General features: G+C 42.0%; 2 protein-coding genes across 3 annotated transcripts; both read right to left on the reverse strand.

Annotated features, from left to right (window-relative positions):
- Nucleotides 1–2,036: 2,036 nt before the first annotated feature.
- taf13 (TATA-box binding protein associated factor 13) lies at nucleotides 2,037–5,832 on the reverse strand. The gene is made up of 4 exons (XM_066699147.1): nucleotides 5,574–5,832; nucleotides 3,533–3,611; nucleotides 2,987–3,084; nucleotides 2,037–2,368 (listed from the first exon to the last, which is right to left on the reverse strand). The coding sequence occupies exons 1-4, from the start codon at nucleotides 5,598–5,600 to the stop codon at nucleotides 2,198–2,200; spliced, it is 375 nt and encodes a 124-aa protein (XP_066555244.1). The 5' UTR covers nucleotides 5,601–5,832; the 3' UTR covers nucleotides 2,037–2,197.
- A 1,851-nt stretch (nucleotides 5,833–7,683) lies between these two features.
- On the reverse strand, nucleotides 7,684–14,474 carry casr (calcium-sensing receptor). Of its 2 annotated transcripts, XM_066699149.1 has the most exons (6): nucleotides 14,055–14,474; nucleotides 13,481–13,787; nucleotides 11,719–12,558; nucleotides 11,343–11,573; nucleotides 10,905–11,028; nucleotides 7,684–10,706 (listed from the first exon to the last, which is right to left on the reverse strand). In XM_066699149.1, the coding sequence occupies exons 1-6, from the start codon at nucleotides 14,237–14,239 to the stop codon at nucleotides 9,298–9,300; spliced, it is 3,096 nt and encodes a 1,031-aa protein (XP_066555246.1). In that variant the 5' UTR covers nucleotides 14,240–14,474; the 3' UTR covers nucleotides 7,684–9,297. The 2 variants fall into 2 exon arrangements, with proteins under 2 accessions (XP_066555246.1, XP_066555245.1); XM_066699148.1 differs by lacking the exon at nucleotides 14,055–14,474 and having other exon boundaries at nucleotides 13,481–13,780.
- Between the last annotated feature and the right edge of the window lie 255 nt (nucleotides 14,475–14,729).

A 14,729-nucleotide genomic window follows, 5' to 3' on the forward strand; every position in this document is an offset into this window, starting at 1 on the left:
TCTAAGAAGAGTCCTGGTGGTTCCAAACTTCTTCCATTTACGGATGATGGAGGCCATTGTGCTCATTGGGACCTTCAATGCTGTTAACTGTGGGACCTTATATAGACAGGTGTGTGCCTTTCCAAATCATGTCCAATCAACTGAATTTACCACAGGTGGACTCCAATCAAGTTGTAGAAACATCTCAAGGATGATCAGTTGAAACAGGATGCACCTGAGCTCAATTTTGAGCGTCATGTTTTTTATTTTTAATACATTTGCAAAGATTTCAAACAAACTTTTTCACATTGTCATTATGGGGTATTGTTTGTAGAATTTTGAGGAAAATAATGAATTTAATCCATTTTGGAATAAGGCTGTAAAATAACAAAATGTGGAAAAAGTGAAGCGCTGTGAATACTCTCCGGATGCACTGTATACCTGTGATTTGGTTTAAAGTCGGCAAATAAAGGGTTAGTCTAAGAGCTTGTAGGCTGACATGATTAAACCGTTTCATTTTGTTCTTAAACCCTCTATTGTGTTTAATAAATTCTAGGTATATCTACCTGTAAAATACAGAAAAACTACAAATCCTTCTAACATTTCTGGTGAAAATGCTGATGGATTTTTCTAGGTGCATTTCAGACAGGATTTTCAGTAGTCTAGTTACATCAAAGCAAACAATGGTCTTCCCCTCTGCTGCAGAAATTCTAAGGTGCCTTTGACAAAAGTACATTGGCAAAAAAAATTAATTGCCTTATGTAACAACAAATTGATTATGCTTCTCAAAAAACACAAGCAGCTACATCATTAATTGAAATTTTGCTTTACTGTGTCCAGGTAGACTTTCACTACAATGGGAGTATCTTAACATTTGTAATCCACCCCCCACTCCAGACAAACAACTGGATATAAATGCACCATAGGCATGAAGGAGATAGCAGCCCTCTAAACCACAACAATTACACCGTGTAACATTTTTTAATTTATTTTTTATTTTTTGTTCCTGGGTAGTAATTGTTATTTGCCAATTGCTTATGCCTCAAAAGTATAGAAAATGGCTATTACTCACCACAAACTTTGCTTTTGTGAGCAGGACATTGATATTTTGAAATTTACCTATTTGTAACGAGAACACGGGTGAATTTGTCTTTTCGTTCACATAAAGTCAGAAAAAAAACATATGAATCCAAATTAACATGTATTTATACTAAAGTAATAAAAAATTACTACAAAAGATTTAGAAGCGAGTAGTTTTTCTAGATTAACGATTATACTGTAAATACATCTAAATCTTTTGTAGTCATTTTTTATGACAGGAACAAAAATTGTGTTACATAGTGTTATTCAAATATACAAAGAATAGGAAGATGAAAGAAGTTCATCAGCATGTTTCCCCAAACTCTTCCAGCGAATAGACTAAACTAAAAGGGACTAACAAAAAGTCCTAGGAAGCACAATTCTGTCTGCAATTTATTTTTTGTTTTAAAAGACCAATAATTAAGTCACAATTATATGCACCATTTAAAAATGTAAACCTCAGAACTATATCAGTGATGTAAGTACAGCAGCTATACATCAGGTGGTCTTAGAAGGTCTGAAGATATCATAGTAGGTATTGTTGAAACTCACCACTGTGGTTGATTAGTCAACAAGAATCCTTCAGCACAGCTGGTGGTTCTAGAAAACTTCAGGACATAAAGAGCTCTCTTTCTTTATATCACTAAGACAGTGGCGGCAGGAAACGCATTGACACCTGAAGCGCTAGGGGATTTTGACATTTTTCAAAAAGCTTGTAAATCTACCCAATTTGTTTTTAATGTTTTACTTACATGTATATATCATGGCAAGATGTCTGTGTAATCATCCTCTGACATTACAGAGTGCATAACCGCGTAAAGTGTTATGACTGACGACACTGTCAGAACCAGCAAATATAGCTCTCTCAGTCAAAAATACATTAATTAACGTATGTCATCCCACTCACCGAATCCTGCATATCAAAGGTGAATGACACCTTCCCATTGTAATGAAAACAAACAAAATCGAAAAAGATGGTCATCTCAGCAGATTTTAATTAAAAAATACTAATAAAAAAGATATTACACACTGTCACAGTTAGTTATTGTTTTAAATATACAATAAAACAGAAACATCCAATATAAAGAAAAATCTAAATAGTCCCAATGTCCCATGCAAGATCTGACAAGATCTATAACTAGGATCCATAGTTGGCCTCGTCGAAAGCCTTGCGGGCTCTTTTCAGTTCCTCATTCATGGTCAGCAGATCCTTGACCCTAGCAAACTTCCTGGGATCCTTTCTGATGAGAAAAACAATGTCTTCTACTTGGACACGCCCCTGCCGCCCAATCGACATGGCTTTGTGTGTCTGTGGATCGAATACAGAACAAATCATTTAACCTGGAAACTTCTTACATTACAAATCCAGTTTAATACTCACTGCTATGGCGAGATATACATGCAATAAGATATTAAAATCACTGCATGGAGGACTGATCCGTTTCAGGGTTTACCAATTACAGGCTCCTTTACAATTACACAGCCAAAGCAGAAAAACATATGCCATACTAAATGTACACCATTTTAATTAAATATGATTTAAGGTCTTTGCAAACAGTGTCAAACAAGTGTGAAGCATGAATTAACCAGTCCTTGTTCATGGCTTGCATACATGAGGCAGTAGCTTTTAAAACCTGTGAGTCCTACAAGGTGGTGACATGCAAGTGTTTGAGCTCTCAACAGCAGAATAATTAATTGCAAATCACAATTAAAGGCGATGTACAGGACATATACATTTGACAAGATTTTAAACATTTTAATGCTTCATCTTACTCACCCCATTAAAGGCAATTGACACAGAAAATCATGCTAGTATGGTGGAATACAACTATATTTTAGAAAATGTTATGAACTGGTTATGAATGGTTTTATTCAAAAGGTCATGCAACTGAAGTGTGAAAATAAAGTAAGTGTTTGGAAAACATACCATTTCCGTGATGAACTCTATCACAAGGTCTTCCAAAATATCCACAGACTCTGTGTAAGGGTTCTGGTCATCGCCAAAGCCATACATCATGCAGCGCACTGTGAGAATGGGGTGGGAGGAGTGACAATAATCAAGGAGATAAATCAGCAGCAGCAGAAAACTTAAACTCACACTAAGCAAAAAAAGGACAGAACCATAGGCATCAGGTGTGGTGTTATGTTATAATGTATGGTGTACAGTCAGGAAATTATAGAAGGGGATTTTATTAGTGAAGTACAACAACGTAACTGCACATTTCACGTGAAGTCAAAACCACAACAAGGCATGGAAACTTATAAAATTTGAGAAGAAAAAAATATGGTTTATCTGGTTATCATTTAACCACAATAAAGACATAAAAACCAACAACAGTCAAAGGCCCCAGACTTAAAAAAAAAGACATTAAATAATGCATCACTACTTGACATCCCAATTGAGAATGTCTGCAAAGGACATGTATTCTTAGGGTTGTGATTTCCAAGAAGAACTAGGGACAAAATGACTCACGTTCTTTGGAGAAGAGACGCTTTCTTTTCCCATGACCACCCTCTGCTCCGTTCCCACCTTCTTCAACGTCTTCTTCAAACTGAAAAACACATGAATAGATATGCATATATTACACTTTCAGATCTCTCCAGAGATGTTCAAATCGGGTTCAAGTCTGGGCTCTGGCTGGGCCACTCAAGGACATTCACAGAGTTGTCCTGTAGCCACTCCTTTGTTATCTTGGCTGTGTGCTTAGGGTCATTGTCCTGTTGGAAGATGAACCTTCGCCCCAGTCTGAGGTCCAGAGCGCTCTGGAGCAGGTTTTCATCAAGGATGTCTCTGTACATTGCTGCATTCATCTTTCCCTCGATCCTGAATAGTCTCCCAGTTCCTGCCGCTGAAAAACATCTGCGCAGCATGATGCTGCCACCACCATGCTTCACTGTAGGGATGGTATTGGCCAGGTGATGAGCGGTGCCTGGTTTCCTCCAGACATGACGCTTGCCATTCAGGGCAAAGAGTTCAATCTTTGTTTCTCATGGTCTGAGAGTCCTTCAGGTGCCTTTTGGCAAACTCCAGGCGGGCTGTCACGTGCCTTTTACTGAGGAGTGGCTTCCGTCTGGCCACTCTACCATACAGGCCTGATTGGTGGAGTGCTGCAGAGATGGTTGTTCTTCTGGAAGGTTCTCCTCTCTCCACAGAGACATGCTGGAGCTCTGTCAGAGGAAGAGTCCTGGTGGTTCCAAATGTATTCCATTTACGGATGATGCAGGCCACTGTGCTCATTGGGACCTTCAATGCTGCAGAATTTTTTCTGTACCCTTGCTCAGATCTGTGCCTCGAAACAATCCTGTCTCGGAGGTCTACAGACAATTCCTTGGACTTCATGGCTTGGTTTGTGCTCTGACATGCCCTGTTAACTGTGGGACCTTATATAGACAGGTGTGTGCCTTTCCAAATCATGTCCAATCAACTGAATTTACCACAGGTGGACTCCAATCAAGTTGTAGAAACATTTCAAGGATGATCAGTGGAAACAGGATGCACCTGAGCTCAATTTTGAGTGTCCTGGCAAAGGCTGTGAATACTTATGTGCTATTTTTGTTTTTTATTTTTAATACATTTGCAAAGATTTCAAACAAACTTCTTTCACGTTGTCATTATGGGGTTTGTTTGTAGAATTTTGAGGAAAATAATGAATTTAATCAATTTTGGAATAAGGCTGTAACATAACAAAATGTGGAAAAAGTGAAGCGCTGTGAATACTTTCCGGATGCACTGTATACCTGTGATTTGGTTTAAAGTCGGCAAATAAAGGGTTAGTCTAAGAGCTTGTAGGCTGACATGATTAAACCGTTTCATTTTGTTCTTAAACCCTCTATTGTGTTTAATAAAATTCTAGGTATATCTACCTGTAAAATACAGAAAAACTACAAATCCTTCTAACATTTCTGGTGAAAATGCTGATGGATTTTTCTAGGTGTATTTCAGACAGGATTTTCAGTAGTCTAGTTACATCAAAGCAAACAATGGTCTTCCCCTCTGCTGCAGAAATTCTAAGGTGCCTTTGACAAAAGTGAAGAGCTGTGAATACTTTCTGGATGCACTGTATTTGAAGTGAAAAGTTATGTCTAACTTAGGACAAAAAAACAAAACAGATTGCAGATGAAGAGTTTGTGGAAGAAATCAAGAGTGAAAATGCAATGCCAAGCAAAGCAAAGCAAAGCAAAAGGAAACATATTGTCGAGGCCTGCATCCAGCAGTAGATCAATATAGTGATAGTGATGTGTATATATACACGTCATTTTATTTTTTGAGATCCTGTCTTAAAACCTTCAGTGTTCAGTTGTTGTTGTAGCTGCAGATACAAAAGGAGATGATACGCTTTATTTCAATACACTGCAGTGGCAGCCCAGCAACACAAATGTCACCGCACTAATGTGTCCTGTTTGGCCACGGCCGAATGACCCTCTCATGAAAGAGGCGAAAATGTCCCCTGAGCTATAGCTTTTACACAACGGGATAAAAAAAAAAAACAATAATAACTGATCGAGCTACTTACACCAGGGTCGTCCTCCTCATCCGCCATTCTGGCTCCAGCTGAGGCAGCAATGGTAGCGACTGTTGTGAACCTTAGTAAACACACTGTAAAACCACCACGATCGGGATTTGCACGCCAAATACAACTGTCAAACAACGAGTGAAAAATAAATATTTAATTTGACAAAAACAGAACAGTAATCTCAATTATCTAGCAAGAAGAAACAAATAGGGTATCCAACTTGATCAAGGACTTCCGGTGGCGTGGATCACGTGCCCTTACACTACAATTGGTCTGTACCATTACTAACCCGGCCATCATTAATGACCTTTTCAAAATATAGGTTTATTCTGGATTTTGTATTATAAATGATAAAATGTATAAATTATGATGTTTCAGTTCACACGAAGTCGTGAAAATTATTACAACCTTAAGGTTGAATGGAGTGGCGAATGGAGCTCACCCCCTTCGTACTCCGGTTGGTTTAATCGGTGTTGGAGTCATTGGTCGCGTTCTTGTAGCGCAGATTTTCGCAGTTCTGCGCAGATCTGCAGAATTACACCGCTACCATTGGTGGAGCAGCGCAGATCCATGCAGAACTGCGGACATCTGCACTATACGAACACGACCATCATGTATACCTGTGTAAGTAATTTTATTAATGTCTTATAAAACTAAATTATATTAAAACTATCAATAATTTCACCGCTCTCACTCACTGAGAGTAAGTGGTAATCTACCTTTGTAACATCAGTATTGTTTCTGCAGGCTCACATATTTGGACTCATCTGTGAGATAAATACACCGATCAGCCATAACATAATGACCACCTGCCTAATATTGTGTAGGTCCCCCTTTTGCCACCAAAACAGCCCTGACCCGTCGAGGCATGGACTCCACTAGACCTCTGAAGGTGTGCTGTGGTATCTGGCACCAAGACCTTAGCAGCAGATCCTTTAAGTCCTGTAAGTTGTGAGGTGGGGCCTCCATGGATCGGACTTGTTTGTCCAGCATATCCCACAGATGCTCGATTGGATTGAGATCTGGGGAATTTGGAGGCCAAGTCAACACCTTGATCTTGTGATTCATCAGACCAGGCCACCTTCTTCCATTGCTCCGTGGTCCAGTTCTGATGCTCACGTGCCCATTGTAGGTGCTTTCGGCAGTGGACAGGGGTCAGCATGGGCACCCTGACTGGTCTGCGGCTACGCAGCCCCATACGCAACAAACTGCGATGCACTGTGTGTTCTGACACCTTTCTATCAGAACCAGCATTCACTTTTTCAGCAATTTGAGCTACAGTAGCTCGTCTGTTGGATCGGACCACACGGGCCAGCCTTCACTCCCCACATGTTCACTTGCTGCCTAATATATCCCACCCACTGACAAGTGCCATGATAACGAGATTATCAGTGTTATTCACTTCACCTGTCAGTGGTCATAATGTTATAGCTGATCGGTGTATAATGTGACTGATTGTATATTTTTTCCTTTATATATTTTATATTGCCTGTGAAATATTATATTTCCATATACGAATGTAGTGTATAAATGCTTTTGCAACACTGCAAATTTGTAAGTTATGCCAATAAGGCACCTGAAATTGAAAATGAATGACAAAATCGGATGAGAAAAGTAGCAAATAAAGCTACAATTAAGGGGGTTCATGCTGACCTTGAAGTATTTAAATATGGGGTTTGTGCTGCTAGGGGGCGTCAGCGAGAAGCTTTTTGAGGAATCATGACGTAACCATGAGGTCACTGGAAAGAACTCTTCCAAATAGGTATGAGTTATTTTAGACAGTGAAACAGTGTGTTAAAATACATATCCTCTCACTAGAGAATATACTGTCAGTTGAGAATACCATACTTTCAAAATGGGGATTATTAGCCTTATTTTACAATAGTCAGAAAGATATAGATAAATGTGTAGTGTAGATTGATCTGATAGGTCTTTTCACCTGTTTCACACATTGTGGAAATGTGTGAAATGATTTTAATATACATGGATCTCAATACATATGTTAATTATTATTTGTATTACTATTACTTGTCATGAGCTGAATTTAAGTAGAGAAATACAAGTGTGTTGTTCCAACAAAGTTATTTAATTGGTTGTAAAAGAAATACACTTGACATCAATGTGTTAAAGTTATAATTGAAAGAAGACAAGAGGGCATCTGTTAAATAAGTATTAACTGTCTTGTCAATTACATGACATTAGATTTACATCCATCCAACATATTATACAAGGTTCCCAACATTAACACAAGTGCATTAGCCTCTATAATTGATTCTACATAATGATGTAGCGCCTATACTGTATTACAATATCACCTAACTAGAAAAAAAGTTGCAGGGATAACCCCTGCGGTTAATGATCCTACATTATTATAGAACAAGAAAACAGTATGGAGGGTCTTCAATGACATGAAAGCACAGATAAAGTTAAAATGGCTCACAGTGTTTCTTCACAGATGAAGTCTAAAAGAATTCTACATGTCAACACCTTCCATTGTTAAACAATGAGCACAGTGTTCCTGTGTGAACACCTGCAGTATAATACAACAGAACTCATTCAATGGCAGTTTCCAGAGCTTTCTGCTTCTAAGCCATCTGCACAAATGTAAGCCACATAAAATGTCTGAATGTCTGGATTTATATAATCTCCAGCTATGTTTCTTCCAAAACATGACTGTTAATGAAGTGATATGCTTGATTATAATTTACACCAGTGATGTAATTTCTATCCCCTTACATGCATACACTGTCAAAAAGTTTACACATGCACTGATATTTTATATACAATTCTCGGTCTTGACACACAGATCCACATCTGATGAGCTAACGACACATATGATGTGTTTGAAAAACTTCTGAGGATTAGTACTGGTTATCATTACTGTAAGTTAAATATTTCCCTTAATTCCTTTTTGATGTGGGAGAAAAAGGAAGTATATTTAACACAAAAAACGTGATTTGTGCCCCAAAATACATTTCAAATTCCAGAATCATATATTTGTTCAGAACAGGTGATTGGAAATCCATGTTAATTTCCTGAACACACCACTACAATTCTAGAGGGTTGACTTTATATTGACAAGCTGTGTGATATCTGGTCAAGAGTTTGTGTTTTTTTTTTTTGCGAATTATTGGCAGATCTGCAAAATTAAATTACAAAATACAAAAAAAGAACATACAGTATGTACAATCACATGAATGCCTTTGGAGCCATTGTAAAGCATATTTATCAATCACAGTCATCTTAGCTCTGTATATGACATACCAGGATTAGTATAATTGTTATGTATTGTTATTATCCCTTTAAAAGCATGTGAATTATAAACTACACTGAGACTTTTTATTTTTTGGTCTGGTTGTGATGGTGGCTTTTTCAGTAACACTCTGTGCTTGCAGCACTTTTCTCTAAGTTTAATAGAATGCAGTTTTAAGCATCAGGGATGCTAACAGGCTTAAAAGGCCTACACATGTACAGGTATATCATACAGTATAGCAGTCCTCCACAGGGTCCAGATAAACCTTGTTTGATGCAGAGACTATAATGTATTTAGTTTCAAGTCACAAGTGTGATGCTAAGAATGCACACTTGCTCAGAGACAGAATAATGCGAAGGCCTGAGGATTCAAACTCAGTATTAGCAGCAGAACCATCCTATTTTCAGAACATTCCACTTTTTTCCTAAAACCCCCTGGGGACTGGGGACAAGTCCTTGCCTTCTTGTTTTATTAAGAGTTGCTAGGGTTCTCTGTGAACATATTGGCCACAAAGTTGATGGAGTTTGCAGAAGGGAAGGAAGCAGTTTCTTCAGAGTTGTGGGCCTCCTCCCTTTTACTGGCACTGATGGACTCCTGCGAGGAGTTGTTGCTGGCTGTCCTGGAGCTGGGTTGGCTCCCTGCCTCACTGTTCTGCAGGGGTTGCAGGGCCTTGCACCTCAACATGCTGTCGTCGCTGTTCTTGCACTCCAGGGAGTTCTTTCCCCTGCTGTTCTTCACGGGCACCGAGTTCTTCCTGGACTCCTCGAAGCTCAGGGAGAGTGTGACCGTGCCGCTGCCGAAGCTCACCTTCTGCTTGCAGCCCCTCTGCCGCCCAGAGGGGGAGGGTGCCTCCTCTCCGTCGCTTTTGAAGCTGATGGAGGAGGAGGGTGTAGAGACGGAGGAGCCACCCACACTGGTGGATCTCTTCCGTGAGACAGTGCTGCGCCGCAGTGTTGCCCGGGCAGCCACCTTGAAGGCATGGGCGGCTGTACTGCAGCGGACCTCTTCGATAGTGTTCCGGGAGGGCTTGAAGAGGATTATGTACACCTTGTTGAAGAAGATGCAGGCCAGCAGTCCAAAGCTGGAGGCCAGGATGGCAATGACCTCCACAGCTGACACGAACTTGCCATAGGTGCTTACATAGGCGGGGATGAAGGAGATCCAGACGATGAAGAAGATGAGCATGCTGAAGGTGATGAACTTGGCTTCATTGAAGTTCTCGGGCAGCTTGCGGGACTTGAAGGCGAAGAAGAAGCAGACAGCCGCCAGCAAGCAGGTGTAGCCAATGAGGAAGCCCAGTGCCATGAGGGAGCCCTCGTTGCAGGTGATGAAGATGATCTCATCCATGTCGTGGTTACTGTAGCTCTCAGGAGGGGCGTTGTACAGCCAGACCACACAGATCATGATCTGGACGAAGGTGCACATGAACACCAAGAGGAACTGAAGGTTCAGCCCCCACCATTTGCGATGAAGGCTGGTGGGTATCTTGGCTTCAAAGACTAGCAGCACCCTGTTGGTCTTGACTAGGATGCAGGAAATGCACAGGACAAAGCTGATCCCAAAGGCAGGCTGGCGCAGCCGGCAGGTCCAGTCCTGGGGTTCACCGATGAACATCAGGGAGCTGGAGAAGCAGCAGACAAGTGAGAACAGCAGGAGGTAGGAGAGTTCCCTGTTTGTGGCCTTCACTATGGGCGTGTTTCGGAACTTCACAAACACTCCCAAAACAAAGGAGGTCAGGAAAATCCCCAGGGCAGCAAACAGGGTAAGAGCAATGCCAAAGGGCTCCATCCAGGAAAGGAACTCGATTTCTTTCAGAAGGCAGGATGTGTGGTTTTCATTGGACCATGAGTTATTGGGACACTTAGTGCAAACACTTGCATCTGAAAAAAAAAGAACGTGTGAAAGTGTGTTATACAGATTAGACAATATATGAAATTTACTTTAATTAAGAAAGAATAATTGGAAACACAAGGGTTTATTTAACATATTTGGATTTGCATTGTATTACGAACACACCCTTCATTCTTGTGTTATAGAACAAGCTGAAGAAGTGCCACGGTGACTGTACACTGACTCACCTTTGTGATCACTGAACTCCCCATCAGAGCACTCTTTACACTCAAAGCAACACGTGGGCATGCCATCGATTATCCCTTTCCTGGTCCCTGGTTCACAGTCCTCACTGCAGTTAGAGGTAGGCACCTAAATGAGGAAAGGAAACTAAAGTTAAAAAACAAAGAAAATAATAATACTGCTGGATTGTTGAGTGCATGCGACACTTTCACTATGAACGTCAGAAAACATCACATCAACTGCAGGATGGACATGTGAAGACTGCACTTGTATTATAAGGCTTTAACACTATTGAAGCCTCAAAGCAATCAAAATCAGATTTTATGTAGACCAGAAAAGTGGATGTCTGTAAATAATGTACTTGGGACATCCTGTTATTCAACTTTAATTAACAGGCATTTGTGTTACTCCTAAGCACCACGGCCTAATGGAAGGCTGCTTACTTCTTTATGGTATCCATTCCACAGTATCTTAGTCTTGTCGATGAAGAGCCGAGGTCCCTTCTTCACATGCATATTGTAGTGACCGATCTCCTCGAAGACGATGGAGTCATCTTCTGAGGAGCGGTGCCAGTTCACAATGGTGTAGTTCCCCAGGAGGTCACCGCTCTCGTCAAAATCTACCTGCTCCCCAATACTGTTTGTGAAGTTCAAGTGTCTGAGCTGTTTAAGAACCTAAAGAAAACCATACATTTATTGTTCTTAATTGTAGGTGTTATTTACAGCACTTTACACTCCAATTCAACACAGAAACATCTCTGTTGGGTTTAAAAAAATTGTGGGTTTAGACTCATTGACTCCTTATAAAAGCACTCCTTACCTGCCAGGCTTCCACTTTCTTGATGTCAGCACAGGAGCCATTGGTGAAAAGACCCTTCCCAGGCGTGCAGGTGAGGATATCCTGCAGCGCGTGGGCAATGGAGTAGACGGCAACATACACGTTGTAGGAGATGCGTAAGTGTGTGTAGTCCAGGTAGGGCGTCTCTACGCTGTTGATATCCTCCTCTCCAGTGCAGGGGCGTCTGGAGTTCATGGCTGCACCTCCCCTCACTAGATGTCTCGGTCTGTCTTCCAGGTAGCAGTTGAAGGTCTCCTCCCAGAACTCCCTGACAAACTCATTTTGCGATGACATCTTGGGCTGGACTTGCTGCAAGAAGCTCTTGAACCCAGGAATTCGTCCAGCTCTGAGGGCGAGCCCGATGGTGCCACCCACCACATGGAAGAACTCGGGCTTGGCAATGAGAGAGGAGCTGGCCCAGGCCTCGCTGGCCAACCAGATGCGGTCAGTGATGTTACGCCTCACCACCTCTTTGATAAGCGGCTCCATGTCTGGCCCACTGGCAAACACTGCAATCACCTTGGCCGAGGAGTTCTCGATACGGTCCACCAGCTGCTGGATGCGCTCCTCCTCAAAGTACTGGGAGATCAGCTCATTCAGGTGGATGCAGATGTCCCGGTCCTCCATCTCCTTCTCAAACTTCTCAATGGCGGGCCGCCCGTAGAAGTCATCCGACGCCACAGCGATGACCCAGTTCCATTGGAAGAAGTCAATGATCTCTGCCATGGCCGTGGCCTGGTGCTCGTCTGAGGGAATGGTCCTCATGAATGACTTGTACTGGTTCTTATTGCTGAGCAGGCGGCTTGAGGAGGCGTAGCTGACCTTGACCCAGGGAGAAAGTCACTTAAAGTTTAAGTACTTTGGATGAAGCAGAAAAGCAGCACACTTTACCACTGAAGCCTCTGGAGCTTTAAATTTGACTCAGAAATTGTTCATCCTGAATACAGAATTGAATGCCACAAATTATGTTACTGTAAACAAGAAACTATTTGTACCACATCAGACAAAAAAGTCATATTTTATTAATAAAAACTCTTCTTCATCCTCTATGACATTAACTCCACATACTATAGATCACCCTCATTTATTTTATTGACAAACAACTGCCTGTTTTTTCTTTGACCCTGCATATTTCCTTAAAAGGTGCCCACTCTAACAGGAAAGTGCAACAAATCAGAAATTAATTCCAGATGCATTACAATGAACAAAGCTTTCTTGAGGCTTGTGGAGTGGTCTGCTCTGGGGTTGTCTGGTTAGAAATCCCACATCTGTCACTGAAGCTAACAGCAACCATGGGGAAATGGTTACCTCTTTCAGTGCCTCCATCGTACCTCGATACAAAGTATAAGTCTGTAAGTTTCAAGTAAATATGGCTTTTACTTTTGCACTGACTCTATAACTGCTGAGACTACTTCCGTTGAATTGCCAGTTTCTGAGCTGGGGCCTATGAGTCAATTGGCCCGAGAGGAGTGCCAAGCTGGCTGCATTTTCCCAAGTATGGTTATTTCTGACAGGGCCATGCCACTGTAGCCGGTGAGGGTCAGAGTTACCCACTCAGGATTCAAACCACGCCGCACAGACACTTCTCCTCCGCAGCTCCACACAGTACAGTGATAAACCCATTGTGCCAAAAAAACAGGTCTCCCGACGTGGGAGACTTATCACTGTACTGATTTGACAGACAGGTTATGTCACCTGTAATGAGCTCAGGTACACTAAGAGTCCCGTTACACTACCTACTCACCTGCGGGATGTAGAAGAGGCCCAGCAGGTTGGCCACAGCAGTGGACACACCCGAGCCGGTTGCCCCCACCACAGCGATGGTGGAGGGGATGTGCTCGGAGCAGTTGCAGAACTCGTCCAGGTTGAGTGAGTCAATCTTGTTCTGCACCACGAAGCTGAGCGTGGCCTCCAGGGCCTTGGACACGGTGTTGCAGGTGTCAAAGATACGGTAGCCCAACGTGATGTTAGGCAGCAGGGAGCTGCTGTTGTTGATCTCCTCGATCGCGAAGATCATGGCCTGCAGCCAGCGGAACCCCCGGAAGTTGTACCTGCAAATGAAAATAGCACCATATTAATATTGCCGCATTAGACATTAGACATCTATAGGTAAAGCAATGTTTGAAGTGCTCTTGGAATGACTGATTAAAGTGTAATTGAGAAAGAGAGATGAGACAGAGGGAGCCAGAGGGAGTGAGAGAGAGTGAGAGGGAGCCAGAGATACAGATCGAGAAAGATGTGCAAGTAAACAGACCAAAGGATTCCTAGAAATTTCACCAACAAAAACCCACTCCAGTAAGCAGAGTGAAGCCTGTTACCTCACACACTCCGTGGATTCGGGCCGTGTTGCTAGGTCCTGGTCCTTCGCTGTGACTCCGAAGTGAATGGGGAAGAGCCCCCCCAGGATGATGTCTCCCTTCTTCTGCGCCCTCTGGTGTGGCCCATAGGTGGAGATAACGCAGCTGGACCCCAGCAGGACAAGATAGTGCAGATAAAACCTCATTGTAGTTCAGTGCAGGAGTGTCAGGGATCTCAGGAAACGCAGAGATTGCTGCTCACGGGTCTGGCTCCAGGGCTGTTCTGACTGGCTTCCTTGTCCATACTGCTCTTGAAGTTCCACCAAAGATGAGTCAATCTTGTAGGGGATCCCGTGCAGCATCTTCAGCTCATGCCCACTCCACACCCCCTCTGCCAAGTCACACTGGCCATGTCTCACATCCAGACCATCATCAGTAGGGTCACCTAATGGAACAGCCAAACATCACCCACTAGAAAACGACCATCCAATCATCATTTGAATTAAACAATTGGAGGGAAAACATCATATAGCTATTGAGTTATATAGATATAGATATATAGATATGTATACAGTGAGGGAAAAAAGTATTTGATCCCCTGCTGATTTTGTACGTTACCCACTGACAAAGAAATGATCAGTCTATACTTTTAATGGTAGGTGTATTTTAACAGTGAGAGACAGAATAACAACAAAA

This window comes from Amia ocellicauda, chromosome 3 (assembly GCF_036373705.1).
Source record: "Amia ocellicauda isolate fAmiCal2 chromosome 3, fAmiCal2.hap1, whole genome shotgun sequence".
In the NCBI taxonomy this organism is placed as follows: domain Eukaryota; kingdom Metazoa; phylum Chordata; class Actinopteri; order Amiiformes; family Amiidae; genus Amia; species Amia ocellicauda.